General features: G+C 39.0%; 2 protein-coding genes across 2 annotated transcripts in view; both read right to left on the reverse strand.

The window, feature by feature from the left end:
- Positions 1-2213, reverse strand: part of pstpip2 (proline-serine-threonine phosphatase interacting protein 2) — a 32092-nt gene extending 29879 nt beyond the window's left edge. The window contains exon 1 of the mRNA XM_088910516.1: positions 1980-2213. Within this exon, the coding sequence (XP_088766642.1) occupies positions 1980-2012 (33 nt within the window). The 5' untranslated portion in view covers positions 2013-2213. The remainder of the gene's footprint in view (positions 1-1979) is intronic.
- A 10281-nt stretch (positions 2214-12494) lies between these two features.
- Positions 12495-18112, reverse strand: atp5f1a (ATP synthase F1 subunit alpha). The gene is made up of 12 exons (XM_088910517.1): positions 17968-18112; positions 16921-16999; positions 16202-16371; positions 15817-15990; positions 15309-15475; positions 14900-15048; positions 14663-14814; positions 14164-14388; positions 13614-13721; positions 13389-13533; positions 13093-13243; positions 12495-12722 (listed from the first exon to the last, which is right to left on the reverse strand). Exons 1-12 carry the CDS (start codon positions 18025-18027, stop codon positions 12641-12643), a joined length of 1662 nt encoding a protein of 553 aa, XP_088766643.1. The 5' UTR covers positions 18028-18112; the 3' UTR covers positions 12495-12640.
- Positions 18113-18587: the final 475 nt, after the last annotated feature.

The following is an 18587-nucleotide window of genomic DNA, read 5'->3' on the forward strand; positions in this document are numbered from 1 at the left end:
TCTTGGTCTCTTGGGGACAGGGATTGTCAACTGTCCAATCAAATCCAGCTTTAATTTAAAATAATCTTTCCAATTATATAGCGCTTTTCTGGGCACACCACTCAAAGCACTTTCGAGGTAATGGGCACTGCCCCCCACCACCCATGTGCAGCACCCACCTGCAGCCATAGAGCACCAGTGCCTCACCACACATCAGCTATCAGTGGTGAGGAGAACAGAGTAATGAAGCCAATTCATAGATGGGGATTATTAGGAGGTCATGAACTTGGCCAGAACACCAGTGTAACACCCATACTCTTTTTGAGAAACACCCTTGGATTTTTAAGGACCACAAAGAGTCAGGACTTTGGTTTTATGTCTCATTCGAAGGATGGCACCCTTTTTACAGTATAGTAGTACTAGTGTTACACTATACTGGGGCATTAGGACTCACACAGAGCGCAGGGTGAGTGCCACCTACTGGCCCCACTAACACCTCTTCCAGGAGCAACCTTAGCTTTCCCAGGAGGTCTCCATCCAGATACTGGTCAGGCTCACACCTGCTGAGCTTCAGTGGGCTGCCATTACAGGGTTGAGTTACAGGGTGATATAGCTGCTGAGCACAGCTCCATGCATTACGTATGCACGATATGTATAATAAAATGTATTATGTCAGATCTAAAGTCATTTACATCACTGTACCTTACCATACCCTGTCAGCAATTACCCTCTTACCATGGTTCTACTGTGAAGTACCTTAAAGAATCACAATGAGTTAGTCTAACCCAGCAGACTGAAATTACACAACGGAGGGGGCAACTGACAGATGCCAATTGACTTGAACAACGAGTGGGAGGAAACTGGAGTTAGCCCACACAAAGCAGTGGCGAACATGCAAACTCCACACCCATGGATCCAGACTTCAACCCAGAATTTTGGATCTGTGAAGCAACAGTACTACCCGCTGTGCAGTCCATGAAAATCCACATGTTACAATTGCAAAAGAACTAATTCTACTAATTACTATGCAGCAAATGAGCTGCAAAAAATAGGCATGTGAGTGATACATTAAATTTTACATCAGTAAACATAAACTGTTAAATGATGAGAATAAAGGCTTGGGTTATACTTATAAAGTTAATTACTAAGAAAAAGTCAAAACATAAATAAAAGACTCTTATGGGCATATTTAGGATTGGAACACTGTTGGAACGGTATACTGTATACTGTATATAAAATGACCTTTTTAAAGGATGTAAGACAGTTGTGATATGCTATTACCTAAACCGTGTTTTCCTTTCATGTTTCTCTGCAATAGCCTTGTTGCATATGCGGGTCATAATTTCAAACTCCAGCTCACACTTGTTCGTGAAGTGTGAGGTTTGTGAAGTGTGAAGTGAGAAGTGAGCGAGGCGAAGTGAAGAATTTGGTAAAGGATCCTACAGCGTTGTATCTACCTTTTCCCAATCTACAGTAACATTTCAGCAACTCCAGCAGACAGATTATCTTCTCGCGTTGTGTGCCAGTTCCAAAAAGAAAAATATTTTGAAGCTGAATCACTAGCTCCGGGCACAGAACAGAAACAAGCAAGACGGTGAGCAGCAAATTATTTCTATATGCAATTTTAGAGGAGGATGTAATATCAAATACATATAATCTATATAGAATCTGTGATTAAGACTTTTAAAGTCGCACAAAAAGTAATATGGAACAAACACATACGAATATGTTTCATACAAGTTAATACGTTTTGCATATTTACTGAAGAAAATGCATAAAAGCTTTCTTTCGCCGATATCATTAGAAATCAGAAATAATAAATCACAATTTTCTTTTCACCTTCAGTTTCATTAACTGAACGTATGCAGAGGTCAACTGCTTTCATTATTTCCCGACTGGTCAACTTGGCAACAAATTTTAAAGTGCAATAAATTGCTTTACAAAAGTATTACAGAATCGACAGTCATTTGGGTTTAAGTAACGAACATAAATTCACTTACCCAGAAATTGCCTTTAAAGTGTAATTCTTTCATTTTGATTTTGATGTCAAAAGAAAAAGGTAACTCTTTTCTTGTATGTTTTCATGTATGTGTTTCCTTTTATGTTACAGTAGCCGTTCCAGTTCCCTTTTATGTAACAGTGCAAAGGGAATAGGATTTTAATATCACAGCCAAGGAAATATTTCTGCTCCGTTTAAGGAGTGAGCTCTTACTGTAGCAGTAGTTCCTCAAACTGTTTTCTTTTTAAACCGTATTTCCGGGTCCTAAAGTCCGTCATAGCAGTAGTTAATAATAGTGTTGGCTCACCGACACGTAATTTCTTAAAATAGAAACCCACATTCAAAACTCTTGCATATAGTTAGGCTTCACAGTGATTCTTGAGAACAGGTTAAAGCTATTTTTGTCTTTACAAAGTTCTAATTGATCAGATTCAGAGTTTTAAGTACATCTAAGGAATTAATTATTAATTTTACATAAATGCTGAGCTCCTTGTAGTATTTGTATAGAGAAATTTGAATATAGTTACTTACAAAGAATTTGTCAAACAAATGAGTCAAACAAAAAGCATGTTATTTACTCTTGAGGTTTCATATTAATAACAGTTAAAAAAGGAAGTGTAATACTGTTTTTGTACAAATCAGTTCCATGCCACATCCAAACCTTTATCTCAAAATATTTTTGGTATCAAATCTGAAAATCATAATATATTCATTATTTTACAAAAACAATTTGAGAGTTTATCTGCGGTCTACAAGATAATAGTTTTGATGTACTGACAGCAGATGAAGTTAAATGTGACTGGGTAACAAAGGTATCATGAAGTACACAGTGCTGGCATGACACTGCACTTCTCTATCAAGGTATTTTTACTCCTACTTTCCCTGATAGTTACAACAACTTATCTTCCCCATTTATGTATCGTTTTTAAATTGTTTCATAATGCAAACAACTGTGCGTGTGGGGATATGAAAACAAATGAGAACTTAATAAAGGCTTTTATTGGTAATGTTTTTTTCTAGATCACCATATCTTCTGTACTGAGCAAATAGACTTTTACATTTACATTTGTGACTTTACCTTTGGGTATCTGTTATTTTTTCTCTGTTTCTTGTCCTTCTTCATATACTGTATCAGTAGTTCACTAATGGAAAGGGAATTACATTTTAATATTACATGGAATGGTTTCTATCTGGCCTAAGGAATAAAATCTAGACTTTCAGACAGTAAATAAGGATTCTGAAATTCTTTATATAGAACATTAATAATCAAGGATATAATAAGACAAGTAGACACAATGGGAAATCATGTACTGTATATTACCTTTTTCTAAGACATTTTTCTTAAACTTTTATTTTTATGTCATTTCTTCCATATCTCACTAATACCTTTATTCTGCCTGTACCTGCCTGAAAAAAAAACATAGACAATACAATTGTCTGATTGCCTTGGCTATATTTAACAACAGACAATTTTTTGTCCTTAATTAAAGAAGTCATGCTGGTCACTTTAACTTCATTATATGAATGTTATGGTTTTATTTTAGTAAAATCATTTGTACAATGCATATTGACTATATTGTAACCATAAGCAAGAGTCCATTACAACAAGGAAGAAGCAGCTAAATCTTATAAATCTCGACATCTCTATAAGGGCACATCTTGAGATGCTGTTGATGTCTTGTGGTGGTAAAATTATATTTTTATACATTGTATCAAGCCAACACACAAGCAGCTATACCGAAGTTTGGAATATTAGACATTGCAGTAAGTGGAATATACAGTACGGTATACAGTATGCAGTATACAGCATATATCAATGCATACAGTATGTATATTTAATGTTAAAGTCTTCTTTTAAGACTGAAATGTTGATGAAGTTGTTGTTATTGGTACTACACGAGGACAAAAAAAGAAGTTTGCATAGTCCATTTAAAAAATATTCAGGAGTATAATTATGCAGTATGAATAGAACATAGAACATTACACATAAAGAAGACTACAAACAAGAGTAGCTATAAAACAGAATAAAGAAAATTACTAACAAGAGGAGGTACAGTATGTATTTTGTCCATCTTGCTTGTATGGTTGATAGCAGATTCCTGAGAATCCAAACATTTCATCCATCTCTGTCTAGAAGAGAATGTGCTTCATCAGTAGTTGGTTAGATCCTGATGAATGCGATAGTGGGACGAATGTGTTAGAAATTATTTGACATAACTTGCCCAGCTGACAAATTGACAGCCTGAAAGTAAGGATGAAGCTGACCGAACACCCTCTGACTTTTGTGAGGAATGAGCAAGGGAGCTGCTGCAAGGGTGAAGATGGAGAGATGATAAGATAAGATAAGACAGTGTATATATAGAAGAGCAGAATTAATCAAGATAAGGATCTTTTTTTTTCTTTTTTCCAGAGAAACATACCCTTAGTGCTATCCTTAATTGTCATGTGTGTCACGGGAGCCGGTCCTGACTCCCGTGTAGTGTGTATTTAGGACCATATGCAGATGGTATAATCCGGAAGTGGCTGGAGCAGGGCTACAGGGAAAACACAGTGAGGAAAAGAAGGGATGGCGAACAGGGGGCGGTGCCGACAGTGATCAGGTGCAAGACGGGAGCGCAGGCAAACAAGTCCAAAAACAATCCAATGTAAGAAATCCAGGAGCAGTCCAAAATCCAAAACCAGGTGATCCATCCAAGACGAGACGAGAGTAAAAACAAGAACAGGATCTGGGACTAGGAAGTTAAAAATGGAATGACAAGGCCAGGCGCTCCGAGCCCCGGACTCAGCTAGGTCAGGATGCCAACCGGTGCCACGGATGTCGGAAAGGACGAACCGTGGAATGGCAGGAGAGCGGAAAAAGACCCTATGCGAGGCGGCGGAATGGGGAGTTAGCTGGGGCTCAGCAGTTCAAAGAGTTCTGGAGTGCCGTATAGAAACCTATGCCCTCAGGCCACGGACGGAGTGGCGACCTGGTGCTAGGCGGGTCTCTGGACATCCAAACGACAATGCTGAGTGAAGCAGAATAAGTGACCCGGAAATATATAGCCCCAGAGAGAGAGACACCGGAAGGAGAGGAAAGCACAGGAAACTAGGGATAGGACAGAGAAGGAGCGCCCTCTGGCTACAGAGGGCGTGACAACCGGAAGCCTATGCCTTCAAGCCACGGACTTAGGGCGACCTGATGCTAGGCGGGCCTCCAGGCATCCATCTTCCAATGCAGAGCCCTGAGCTTCTGGCTTAAATAATATATGGAACAAGCGGCAGGTGAACGTGATAATGAAACTAAAATACAAAACGGGCGGAGCGCCCTGTGAGGAGGATGACGATTGTGACAATGTGTCCTCAGGCCCCTGTTTCATTATTGCTCCTGATCTGGTACTCTGGTTAAATTTCAGTGTGATTTTCAGGTTTTTTAATGATTTTTAAATTCAGAGATTCCTCCGTTCATGTTTAAAGAGATGAATTAGTGACAAAAACTGTACAGAATATTTTAAATGAGGTCTTACCAGTGTAAGTTGTATAATTGTAACATTATACCCTAATTAAATTCTGCTTTTTTTTTTACTATATACGCTTTCATTATCATTTGGTCACATTTCAAGATGAGGACATTGATAAGTGCAAATACCTAAACCTTTAAAAAAGTTGCATCTTCAAGGCCAGTGTCTCCAATCATGTACATTTAGGAGCCTACAGTACATATAATATTCTGCATTTTTCTACATTAATGTTCATTCGAAAGTTTTTTTCTCTGTGCAACAGCATGGAGAAAATAATGGTAACTTAGAATCAGGTGATTGAATAATTGGGTAATAAGTAAACAAGGCCTGAGTCTGGATAACCTTGTCTTATACAGTATAATGGCTAGAAACTATGGGAGTTTGATCTGCCCTACACAAGTTAGTGGAACAACCTTATGCCACAATCAAATTTCAGTGGACTTAAAAAAACAGAGTAGTTGATGCTGATCAGTCTGGGAAGAGTTATAAAGCAATTTCTATACATTTGGAGCTCTATCCATCAGCTGTCAGACAGATGTCAACAAATGGTGTCTCTACACAATACCAGTCATCCTGCCAAGATCTTCCCAAGAGCAAGCAGCTAAATCATCTAAGAATCCTAGTGTCACATCTAGGGATCTGCAGGCCTCTCTGTAGCCAGTGTCAGTGTGGCCAAAAAGCTTCCTTCCAACAAAAGAAATTCATTCTGACCATCAAGCATCGTGTTGGAAAATTCATAGCTTGGGGCTGATTTGTTACCTCCAGATTCAGACGGCTTGCAATCATCAATGGAACCACGTTATCTATATTTATGTTTAGTAAATTAAAGAGCAGAATAGCAGGTCATCCATTCGTCAACTGAAGCAGAGCCGAAATAAGGTCATGCAGCAAGAAAATGACCCTAAACAAACGAGCAATAGCAAAAGAAGAAAGTTTGCATTTTGGATTGGGCATGTCAAAGTATGGATCTAAAACCACAATGAAATGTTAGGGTACAGTCGGAAGCAAACTCTTCATGCAAAGAAACCATCAGATTTCACTGACCTGAAGCATGTAAGGACAAATGGGCCAACATTCCTGAAAACTGATGCAAGAGACTGATAAAAAGTTGCAGGAAATGCCTAATGTTGCTCAAGGAGGTGCCACCAGTTACTGTGATAACTTATTATTATTATTCACATTAGGATATTTTCTATAAAATAATTTTGTTAATTAAATAATCCACGTTTCTTATGTCTTTGCATTATACATTGATTTCAGGTTATCCATCCATCCAGTTTCTAGCTACTTTATCCAATTCAGGGTTGCAGGGCAACCAGAGCCTATCCTGGTAATCAGTGGGTACAAAGCAAGATAAACCCTGAATGGAATACCAGTTCATCGTATGGAACACACAGATATAAACATACACACAACTGGGCCAATATTCCCAGAAGCCAGTTAACCCACCAGTATGTTTTGGACTCTGGGAGGAAACCAGAGCACCCAGCAAAAACCCAAGTGAACATGGAGAGAACACTCAAATTCCACACAGGTAGTGCTCCAGGTCTGGAATTGAACCTAAGGCCCTACCACTGTGAGACAGTAATGGTAACCACTGCATCACCACGCTGCCCACATAATTATGTTTAAAGTCTAAAATATATGAGACTATGAGCCAGACTAGAGGGCTCACAAACCTTTTTTTCCATGGAATTGTAGTATTTCATAGGCGTTTATTGTAACCACTGCTACCATTGCTTGTTCAAAAAATTCTGTAATGCAGTTAAACAAGATATACTCTTTCTAAATCCATGCTATCTGAGAAAATATGATTAATATAGTTATAACACTGTTTTTTTCTGATTAGTATGACCCCAGTCCAGAGTACCTGCTTGTAGATTCTTGTTAAAGTATTGTATAACATCCTTCATTTCTTAAAATACTATAGCAGAAAAAGCTAAAGTACTATTGGCGCATAGCTGTATCTATACTGATGGAAAAAAGAAATGCAACATCTCCTCCTCCACACCTATCCCGTCTGCGAGGAACAGGCTGAAGAGTGACTCATCCGTGAAGAGGATCTGATGCCACTGCTGACGAGTCCATCACAGCCTCTGTCTGGCCCAAGCCAGGTGGCTGTCATCTAGGAGATGTGAGCAGAGGGGCTCTAACAGGTCGCCCTGCTCTAAGGCCAGCAGCATGGAGCCTCACTTTCCTGTCACTGATGCGGGCAATGTGTCTGCTGGCAGTTTCAGCAGCAGTGCGGGTGGCAGATCTGAAACGATCTCTCAGATGGACCAGTCTGATGTGTCTCTCCTGCTCTGGTGTGGTCACTCGAGGCCGACTGGATCTTAGATGGTCATCTGTCCTGCCAATCTGCGGAAACTTTCTCTGCAGTCGGAACACAGTGGAGCGGCTTACTCCATAGTGTCTGGCAACACTGGCACATGACATGCCTGCCTGCAGCATGCCAATGGCCCTCTCCCTTGCTTCTGGTGACATTCGAGGCATTATGGAATGCACAAAAAACTACTGTGTGTCCATTTTCTTGCAGTGACCTAAGCTTTCAATTAATGCCTTTTTAAAGGTAACCTGATCGGGCATTGTTCCACCTGGACCTCGTTGGATAAAATTGCACATAACGAGCTTTTGTGTGATTGGCAAGTTGCAATGCCTCACTGTACAAGCTGTATTGCTGTCAGAGGGCTTAAAACAAATTGACGACTTTTTTATGAAGGTACATAAGCTATAACTATAGTATTCTCATTCCAGAAAATTTAACGTTTCTTTTTTCCATCAGTATATTTAGGACAGATTTAAGATGAGAATAAATTATTAGCATTAACGTTGGGAAACCCATTTTGCCCTAATTCCTTAGAATAAGTGATACAGTATATGCAGAAAATCTAACAAAGATTACCAATTCAAAATCTTCACTCAAGTATACTAATAAGATGTGATGAGAAATCTGCATGTCATGAGGAACTTGAGTAACACCAGTTTTATCATGGACGGTTACTGGTGTAAAGCACATATTAGTTTTACAGTATGTTACCAAGTGTATTGAGCGATCCCTATTGTGATAGATTAAGCAGGAGAGGGTGTGTATTCAAAAGAACTGAAAAGCAATGACCAACTTATCTGAGTCAGCTCCAGGGTGTAATAGGATAGAATAGATACAGTTGAACCACAGGACAGCAGGCCTTCCCATGAGTGAAAATGAGAACTGTTCTGTGTCAATATCTCTGTTGCAATGTTTACAGGAAGTTTACAGGAGAACAACTTTAGTGTTCTCAGGTTAGGAATTGTTTAGTTTCTTTTTAAGGTTGTATTATTGAAATAAGGTGCGTTTGTTGAAATTATTTTCATTTGATGACTACTGTCAATGGATATGCTATATTAAAAGGGGAAAATGGTCGTATATTCTACCATTTATTTAGGAAAGATGTATGATTTTGGAGTGTTGTTTGGAGTGTTGAAAAAGATTTTTCTAAGATGGGCATCTTATCTATGGAGACATGCTGATATCTTACTAAATAAAATGATTATTTCAAGCCAATAAATTAAGAACCACATACTGAATTCTATGCTTTAATTTATTATGCTAGGATAGTTCCCAGGAATGTGGGAAGTTGTTTAATCTTTAACTAAATAACTTTTAGCATATTTAGACATACACAATGTATCTGTATATACTTACCTATTGCATGTACATATACACTCTCGCATTGTATGCTGTATGTATTCTGTAAATATTGTATCTGTAAATTCTGTTAATATCTGTAAACGCTATACACACATAAAGCAACTGTAAACACACCTAACAAAGCTGAGAAATAAAATAACTGCCTACTTCCTTACAGACAGCTTTACAGGAAGATCATAGTCAGGAAACAGAAAATTAAAGGAAGTTCAGTCATTTTGATACACTTATCCAGACCAATTAAAGGAATGTTTTATTTGTATGTTCTTATATTTAGGTTACCCATTGAAAACGGTCAACATTTTCATCTTGTTCTTATAGAGATAAATGCACTATATTCATTCCTTGATTTTAGGAAATTACAAAATGTAAAATAACTGTAATTTTAAAGATGTTTTTATGTATGTATATGCACCTTCAGCTGTAATGCCATGTGGTTAGAAATATACAGTAAATAGCCCCCTCTACTGGAACATTATTGAATACAGCATTAAGACAGTTACAAATTCCCATTTTAAAATCATTAAAAAGAGACATATTTTCTAAGCTAATTTTACATCTTTATTAGGCATGCTATGTTATACTATATATGATGTATAATATTTATAACATATAAACTGTATATAATATGCAATAATGTTTAACTCAATGTGGGTGACACGTATTTAGTTCTGCTGAATTGATTCCAGCTTAGCTCCTGGCTTTGGCTCTAGATTGAAATGCCTTCTGTTTGGAGTTTGCATGTTCCTACATGCATGTTTGTATGCCTTTTAGCCAGGAGCTCCAGCTTCCTCCCACATTCCAAAGATATGCTAGGTAGGCTTCTCTAACTGTATCTGTTTGTGTGCATGCCCTGCAATGGGACTGGTCCTTTGCTGCTGTGAATTACCAGGAGTAAGCGACTGACCGTTGAAAAACAAAATCTATTTATGGTAATACAGCCCCTTGAAAAGAGGTCTAATCCCTTGCTGGGTTGAATAGGTGCTCTACATCTGTGGTTCAATAATCCATCCTCACAGTTCTCGGAAAAGAAGGATGCTCAGATCATGACTAAGCTAAAAAAATTAGCAGTTCATAAAACAAGTTTCTATTTAAAAAGGTCTAATATTAAAGATAATCCTACACTACATGTAAATACTTCTGAAGGCAATGTTTTGTTAAAATAGTGCTTTTAGTCCAATTATAATGCTTGAGTTTTGCAGAAATACAGCTGGTCTTTTTTCTATTTTTGCATGGCAGAATAAATGAATATTGGTTTTTGACTATCAGGTGGTGACATTATTTTTAGATCCACTTTACATCTGTATAAAATGTTTTTAGCTGGCTATCTGAAAGGAAGAGGGCTGTGGTGTGTACTTTACAAATTGTATGTTTTCCCTCTTTGCTACCCAGCAGCATGACCTTGCATATTACTGACACTAAGCCAGAGCACTGCCAGTGCTTGAAAGCATTCATTCTAAGTAGCAGTCAATTTGAGCTTAGCAGGCAGTTTACCCACTACAATTACCTCATGCTAAACTCCCTGCTGTGTTTAACAGAAATGAAATGTTTCAGGTCTATCAGCCAAGGGAGTCTCATTGGAACAGTGTGGGAATGGAGTCACAGAAGGTAGTCTGTTGGTCAGTATTTTTTTTAATACTCCTAGAGCTGAAGAAATAGTCTCACTAAAGGATACCTTTGTCCACAGGGTGCAACTTCCACATTAACCACAATGAGAAGGTTGTGAGATGCACAAGCCTCTACAGACAAGAGTACTTTCAAGCTTACAGCAAATACATTGAGGTTTTTGGTTTTCAACTATATGATTTTGGTTTCAAGACCATGTATTGATTATACATGTAAGCGATTATCTCTGCCCTACTGTGATCACACCACCACTACATGAACAATTAAACTAATTTCAGTCTTGGAGCTGTATTTCATTACCTGAAATTTTTTTCACTTGCAGCACGTAAAGGGTTAGGTCTGTGTAAACCAGGAGAGGAATAAAATCTGCCTATTTGGCAAAATGTTATATCAGGTAAATCTATATTACAGAATCTTTTCCCATGAACTCAGAACTTTAAGTCAAGTGAACACCAGTTGACAACCGGTTGCTTGGAATGTTGAACTGGCTCTACATTAGATTCAGACCAAACTCAAGATAGTCAGAAGTACTAATGGATGTGTATCTCCTTTGTGTGATACATATCCAAGTACCACATCAAGACACCAATCTATCTTTATTACTTCAGCTAAAATAACATTTTTATACCTCATTCCAGACTGAACCAACAATGGTTGTAAAAGTGTTTGAACTGACTGCTCCTGCCAAAGACTCTATATTCCCTAGGTAGGGACTTGCATCTACCTGTAGTCACTAATCATGCTACAAAACAAGAACAAAAAAATTGTCAGGGAGTCATACATCTCAGGTGAGAGGTTTTAATATTTTCCCCCATAGCTCCAATGAGAGCATGACCATAATCTTCCAACAGGTTATCAGCAACACATCCAAAATTACATTACAGTACAGTTGCCATTTCTAGATATAACAATAGTGCTAATGACTGGCCGAGTTCCATTACACAACTGCACAATAGTGACCAATGCACTGAAAATTGTTGGGCCCTTGTGAGCTTGTAGCATTACAAGAATGACATCACTTGTCTAGTGACTCCCAACATAAAGGGTGAGACATGCCCCTTGACAAAAGCATGTAGTGATCACCTCTTCACCCCATTTGCCAAAATGAATGGTAATCTTCAAAGTGGGAGGGTTTGAACAAAAAAATCATCAGGTCTCACTAGAATCTATACATTACCAAACTAAATAAGCAGACAAGTGTATTGCATACACACAAGCATATATGCATGTTTAAATTAACATTTTTGCACGTGAGAAATTTTAAATTTCCTAGTGATATCAAACCCTCACAAATGGTTATGCAATTTATATCTCAACTCACTACTGCAATTTACTGACTAGCTAGTCAGTAATCACTGAAGAAAGGTTTGAGAACACAAAGAACAATTCCTCAAAATATTTTTCAGAATACATTCAGATGAGGCCTTTTTTAAAGAAAGGCCTTCATCATATTTCAGTTTAGGGGAAAAAAAGGTATAAAGATGAATAAATTCAAGGTTTTGTACAACACTACTACTGGAGATGCAAACCTGCAAAACACCTTAATTTTTACTTAGTTTACCAATTTTTGTGTGCTGTTCCAAGCACCTAATCTTCATTAATGCCGTCTACAAGTCTCTTTCTTGCTCTCAAAGTTCTGTCATGTTTATTCTGTTTTGTGCAAACTACATTCAAAACATTGTGTTCCAATAAAACAAAAAACAACGTCCTGGGGTTGGAACACTTTATTCTCAGAGAGAAATAATCTGTACATTGATGAAATGCTTTCTTAATTGTTAAAGTTCATATAAAGTTAAACTGCAGCACAATGCAAACATTGACAAAACAGCCGACCAGTAAGTAGAACAGGATTTATGCATCAAAGGTGGACAGGAAGTTCAGGACAATCTCCTTCAATTTTGCATCTGCCTGTTCTGAGATTTTGCCGTCCGCCCTGACAGGAGAGAGAAAATATTTTAGTATTGGATAATAAAATGCCTCACCTCTTAAATATTACATTGTTACAAAAGCCCAAACTTTATATATACACTTCAGCTATGCAGCTGTACCACACCTGGTTTTAGACAAATAAGCAAGAGCTAGAACAGTATTTGATTTGAAAGCCAAGCAACCCAACATGATGTTTTCGACCCAGATTTAAGACATTACAATGCCAACTACCTATTTTACAAAGCATAGCACCTGAGGAAAAAGTAGTGAAACAAGGTCAAGCAATGGAATTCCATCTTACAAGCTCTCATCCACAGTGTTATTTCAGACATAACTAAATGAAGTTTAGTTCTTTGCCCACCCAGGCCCCATACCTGATTGTGGCCAACAGATCCTGATGCTGGCTGAGGATATGTTGCAGGAAAACCTTCTCAAACTTGGTGATCTTGCTGGGCTCCAGTTTGTCCAGGTGGCCCCTGACACCAGCATAGATAACAGCTACTTGCTCCTCAATGGCCATGGGAGCTGAAGGGGGAAAAAAATGCATCAATTTCTTAAGATGTTCACATAAAAAAATTCCACTTGGCAAATGTTACGAAGGACAAAACTGAGAAATTTATTCCCTCACTGCACTAAGCACTTTAAGAATTTCAGAAAGGCTGATACTTACAGTACTGCCCCTGTTTCAGCAGCTCGGTCAGACGGACACCTCGGTTCAGCAGCTGCTGGGTAGCAGCATCCAAATCTGAACCGAACTGGGCAAAGGCAGCCACTTCACGGTACTGAGCCAGCTCCAGCTTCATGGTTCCTGCTACCTGGTGACAGAATTGCAGACATCAAGACCTCATCTGAATCACTTTGCAGAATATCCAATTTTTTCAGGGCCAAGACCAACCTGCTTCATGGCTCTAGTCTGGGCAGCAGATCCTACACGGGACACAGACAGACCGACATTGATGGCAGGGCGGATACCTTTGTAGAACAACTCTGTTTCCAGGAAGATCTGAAAAGACAAGTTTAAAAGTCAGTCCCCAAGACTGCAACCAGTTACTCTTAAAGCATTTACTTATGGAAGTCTTAAGAAATGTAGATTCTATTTCAGGATCGAGTAGTAGTGGAAATTCAGGTTTCTTAACCACTTAATTGTAATGTAAATTGTACAGCTTAATATTTGGAAACTTTACACTACTTACAACAGTAAGGTTTTAATATGCAACATGTTTCCTCTTAATTAAGGAACTTCCAGAATACACTTGGATACAATTGGAATTACATTCCAAAAGGCTATCTCCCACACCCCAACAAGAATTCTCAAAATATAACCTTAGGAAACCAAACAGAAAAAATGAATGGTGGGAATGGTTTCAATTCCTTTTTTCCCCAGCTTTTAGGCTGGAATTGGAACGCGCTCGTGATGCACAAAAGAGCACGGGTCGCATACTGACCTGGCCATCAGTGATGGAAATGACATTGGTCGGAATGTAGGCAGACACATCACCAGCCTGAGTCTCAATGACAGGCAGGGCAGTGAGGGAGCCACCACCAAAGTTGTCATTCATCTTCGCTGCTCTCTCCAGCAGACGGGAGTGCAGGTAGAACACATCACCAGGGTACGCCTCACGACCAGGGGGACGACGCAACAGCAGAGACATCTGGCGGTAGGCTACAGCCTGCGAGGAAACAAGCCAGCATTTGAACGTGCAATTTGAACTTTCTTCCTTTCTTCAAAGATATCAGATCAAGAAAAAGTCTTAACTATGGTTATAAGGGCTCAGAAACCACATTGATCCATACTCAGATCTATGTTTATTGTTCACTAAATTCAAAGCGCACTACTGCTTACTTCATTAAAAATGGTTTTGAGGTATACATTTGGTTTTGCACAGGACACTTAATATACTATAAAAGAGGAGATCCATACGCATAGATCCTTTGCTTACTGACCTGCTTGGACAAGTCATCATAGATGATTAGGGCGTGCTTGCCGTTGTCTCTGAAGTACTCTCCCATGGAGCAGCCAGAGTAAGGAGCCAGGTACTGCAAGGGAGCCGCATCGGAGGCAGTGGCAGATACCACAATGGTGTACTTCATGGCATCTACAAGAGCACAGCTTCAGCTTAAAGCTCATCTCAGAAAAGGTCTCGTCAAACATTCAAATCCCCCACATCAGAAATAACTCACCAGCATCGGTGAGCCTCTTGACAAGCTGAGCAACAGTGGATCTCTTCTGCCCAATGGCAACATAGATGCAGTACAGCTTCTTTTTCTCATCTGTCCCTTCATTGAACCTCTTCTGGTTAATTATGGTGTCAATGGCAATGGCGGTTTTCCTATGTATGAAATTGCAAACCTCATCAATCTTTAAGCAACAAAAGCACTGAAAATAAGTCAGAAATTAAATTATAAACTGAAAGAACACTAAGTAGAAATCTTGGTTTCATGTTCCTAAATCCATAAGTGTGTTACCATTATGGTCCAACAGTACTGGTGCAAGGGAAGTGCAAGTTGGCTTCCCCCGTATGTAACTGAATGCTATATCTTTAGTGTTTAGAGCAAAGATAACCAAAGGTAAAGGTGTTTTAAACCTTACCCTGTCTGTCGGTCTCCAATGATCAATTCTCTCTGTCCACGTCCAATAGGCACCAGGCTGTCAACAGCCTTGATTCCCGTCTGCATGGGCTCACGCACAGAGATCCTGGGAATGATACCAGGAGCCTTCAACCCGACTCTCCTGCGAATCTTTGCACCCAGAGGTCCCTGGAGAAGAACACGCAAGAATAACTATGACGTGCATCTTTAAAGGATCATTTATACACCTAAAACATTTCTCCAGACATGAAGTAAGTCTATGAAGAACCACAAGAGATGGAGATTTAAACTTTAATGAATATTCCTAATGGCTTTTAATCTAAAGTATTTACTAGTTATACAAAAGACTTTCAAACGCATGCTTCAGAAAAAGATGGTCTTCGGCACATACTGACGATCGACCAGATGAATGGTATCCACTCAATGAGCTAATCATCAGTAAAAACAGTGAAGGTCATTACCATTTCAGCTTGTACATGCAAATCTACAGATTGAAGCCAAACATGTACCTTTCCATCAATGGCATTTCCCAAAGCATCAACAACACGGCCAAGCAGCTCCTCCCCCACAGGCACATCAACAATAGCTCCAGTTCTCTTCACGATGTCACCCTCTTTGATGAGCTTGTCATTACCAAACACTACAACGCCAACGTTGTCAGGCTCCAAGTTCAGAGACATACCCTGTAAGCAGGAAAACAAACTTAAAGATAAAAAAAAATACATCCATTTAAATAGACTATTGCCCCACCACTAAATGCGAGAGATTTTGCAGTGAATGTCTTCACTTTGAAAACAGGCTTCTCTAAAGTATTAAAACTAAATTTCCTCTACAGAAAATAGTTGAACTTCAGAGGGTTTGCTGAAAATCTCACACTGATTTTCCAGTCATTACCTTCAGTCCAGAGGAGAATTCCACCATCTCTTCAGCCTGCACATTCCTGAGCCCGTAAACTCTGGCAATACCATCTCCAATGGACAGCACACGGCCAGTCTCCTGCAGGTCAGCAGTTGTGTCCGCACCCAGGATTTTCTCCTCCAGGATAGAGGATACCTCCGCAGTGCCTAAGATAACACAAACATGTTTTGTTCTGTCATGCACTAACAAGAACAGTGAAGGCTTTGCCCAAACCTAAACTCAAAAACTATCACTGAACAGAACAGATCTTCACAAGGTGCCTGTGCCCAAGTAGTATAAATCAAACTATTCCACAAATTTGATGACAATCCAGATATTCAAAACAGAAGGTGCTTTATCTATCTTTCCTTTAATGCAAATTTTTATATTTATCGGGCAAAAAATGCATTTAAGAGACCAGGAGCCACAAATTTGCACTAAAGGGTTGTAGGAGTTTGGAAGCCATTACCATAGTTTGACTTGGGTTTTCTTAAACAAGTGGATGAGATTCAATCCCCAGATCAATTAACTACTAAAAAAACAAGTGAGCTAAACTGACCAAATGGCCTCTGCTTGTTTGCAACCATTATTTGTAAGACACAAAGTAACTTCCATTCAACACAAAAATCAAAATAATTTTTAAAGCCATACAAAACAGCCAAGAGACAGCTATAGTGCACTGTGCAAGACAATTCTTCATCAACAGCAGTACGGACCTGTCTTCTGCAGCCATGGGGTAGTGGTGTGCAGGTTCTTGACACCTACACAAGCAGCAGCTACAGTATTTTTGGAAACCTGGAAATATAAACAGTTAAACATCAAATTCTGTTAGGCTGCTTGACGAATGAGGAAAGTTAAATTCATATACCCCGGTAATGCACTATCCAAATCTGTAAGCTTAGTCAACGTAGAGGCAAGCGCTAAATCAAGATCTACACCCAACATGTTTAGCTAATTGCAAGTACGGAAGTAGTTCAAATTCCAAGACGAACTTCGGACAATACTATCTGATGAAGCTTTTACAACTGCCTGAAAATAAAACACTGCACATGCTTTCGCTCATTCAAAAACCATACGAAAAGAAAGAAAGACGGGCCCACAACGCCGATGTTTACGTTTCTGTATAAAGTCTTCATCCAAAGAATGTCAATAGTCGTAATCAAATGTATTTACAGTCTATTAGTTTCCTAAATGTAAACGAAAATGATTTAATAATATCAGATCGTTAGTCCAATGAAGACATTTACTATTCGCAATCTGCACTTTTGTTACTTAACTAATCCACGTTTTCCCTAAAATAAACACTTGTAATTGCGCTTAGAAAAATTGTTAATATTTGCACAAGACGTCAAACCATTAAATGCAGCATCAAGGGCGCATTTTCTGCAAAACGGTGTCCTAAAACCTGCAGACACCGTGAGGCCCTGACCTTCATAGTTATGACATTCAATGAGACAAGTGAAATTCAGCTTTTGTGATTGGTTAACAAATGTGAAATCAAATAACTTAAGCGATCAGAAATTAAATGGGATGGCAGGAATGAATGCAATAACCAAAACGCCTAAACCAAGCAACATGCAGAGGTTTCAAAGTCATGCACTACTCCGTTGGCTACTTCAGGCCCCAAGTGCAACATGGCGGCCTTCATAGCTTTACATGTCCTCTCCATTCACTGACATTCAGGATATAGAAGATTACGAATAACCTTAGGAAGAAATCCTAAAGGATCAGAAACGGGGAAAAACAGAAACCATATTGCTTACAAATCCGGCCCGCCTTGGCAGAGACCGGGCGAGAGCGGCTGCAACACGGACTGACAGCATCTTGCACTACGTTGTCTGGTTTAACCTCCTCCACCGGCCGGCTGTAGCTCGCAGTGCGGAGTGAAGAAGATGGAGGTGCAGCGCCGGGGCTGTATAGGCTAGTTACCTAGGACCCGGAAGCACTTCTCTGCATGCCCAATTTTATTTTTTTTCACAAATGGGACAAATAATTAAAATTCCCGTGCGTTCATAATCCAATAATCTAATCATTTCTAGATTATTTTCATATATTATTATTTTTAAATAAGTGATTGACTCCTTTGTCTTCGGGTGTGTCCGTTAGGACACGAAGTCCTGCTTCAGTCACCTTGTGTTTAGGTCGCGAGGGCGGGCGAGATGCAGAGAGCTTGACAGCTCAGAAGTGGAACCATGTTCGAAATACTTTATCACTTTAAAAGTGCATATAAACTTTATGGTAAATTAAACGATTTCTCAAAAAACAAGGTTCATACGATGTCTGCAGATGTGGAAAATTAGGCTAATATTTGATAAATTAATATAAGTGACTTAATACAAGTAATTTAACATATTATTGTAATGATTGAGTTGCTATAGATATT

This window comes from Atractosteus spatula, chromosome 3, assembly GCF_055471065.1.
Source record: "Atractosteus spatula isolate fAtrSpa1 chromosome 3, fAtrSpa1.hap1, whole genome shotgun sequence".
Lineage (NCBI taxonomy): Eukaryota > Metazoa > Chordata > Actinopteri > Semionotiformes > Lepisosteidae > Atractosteus > Atractosteus spatula.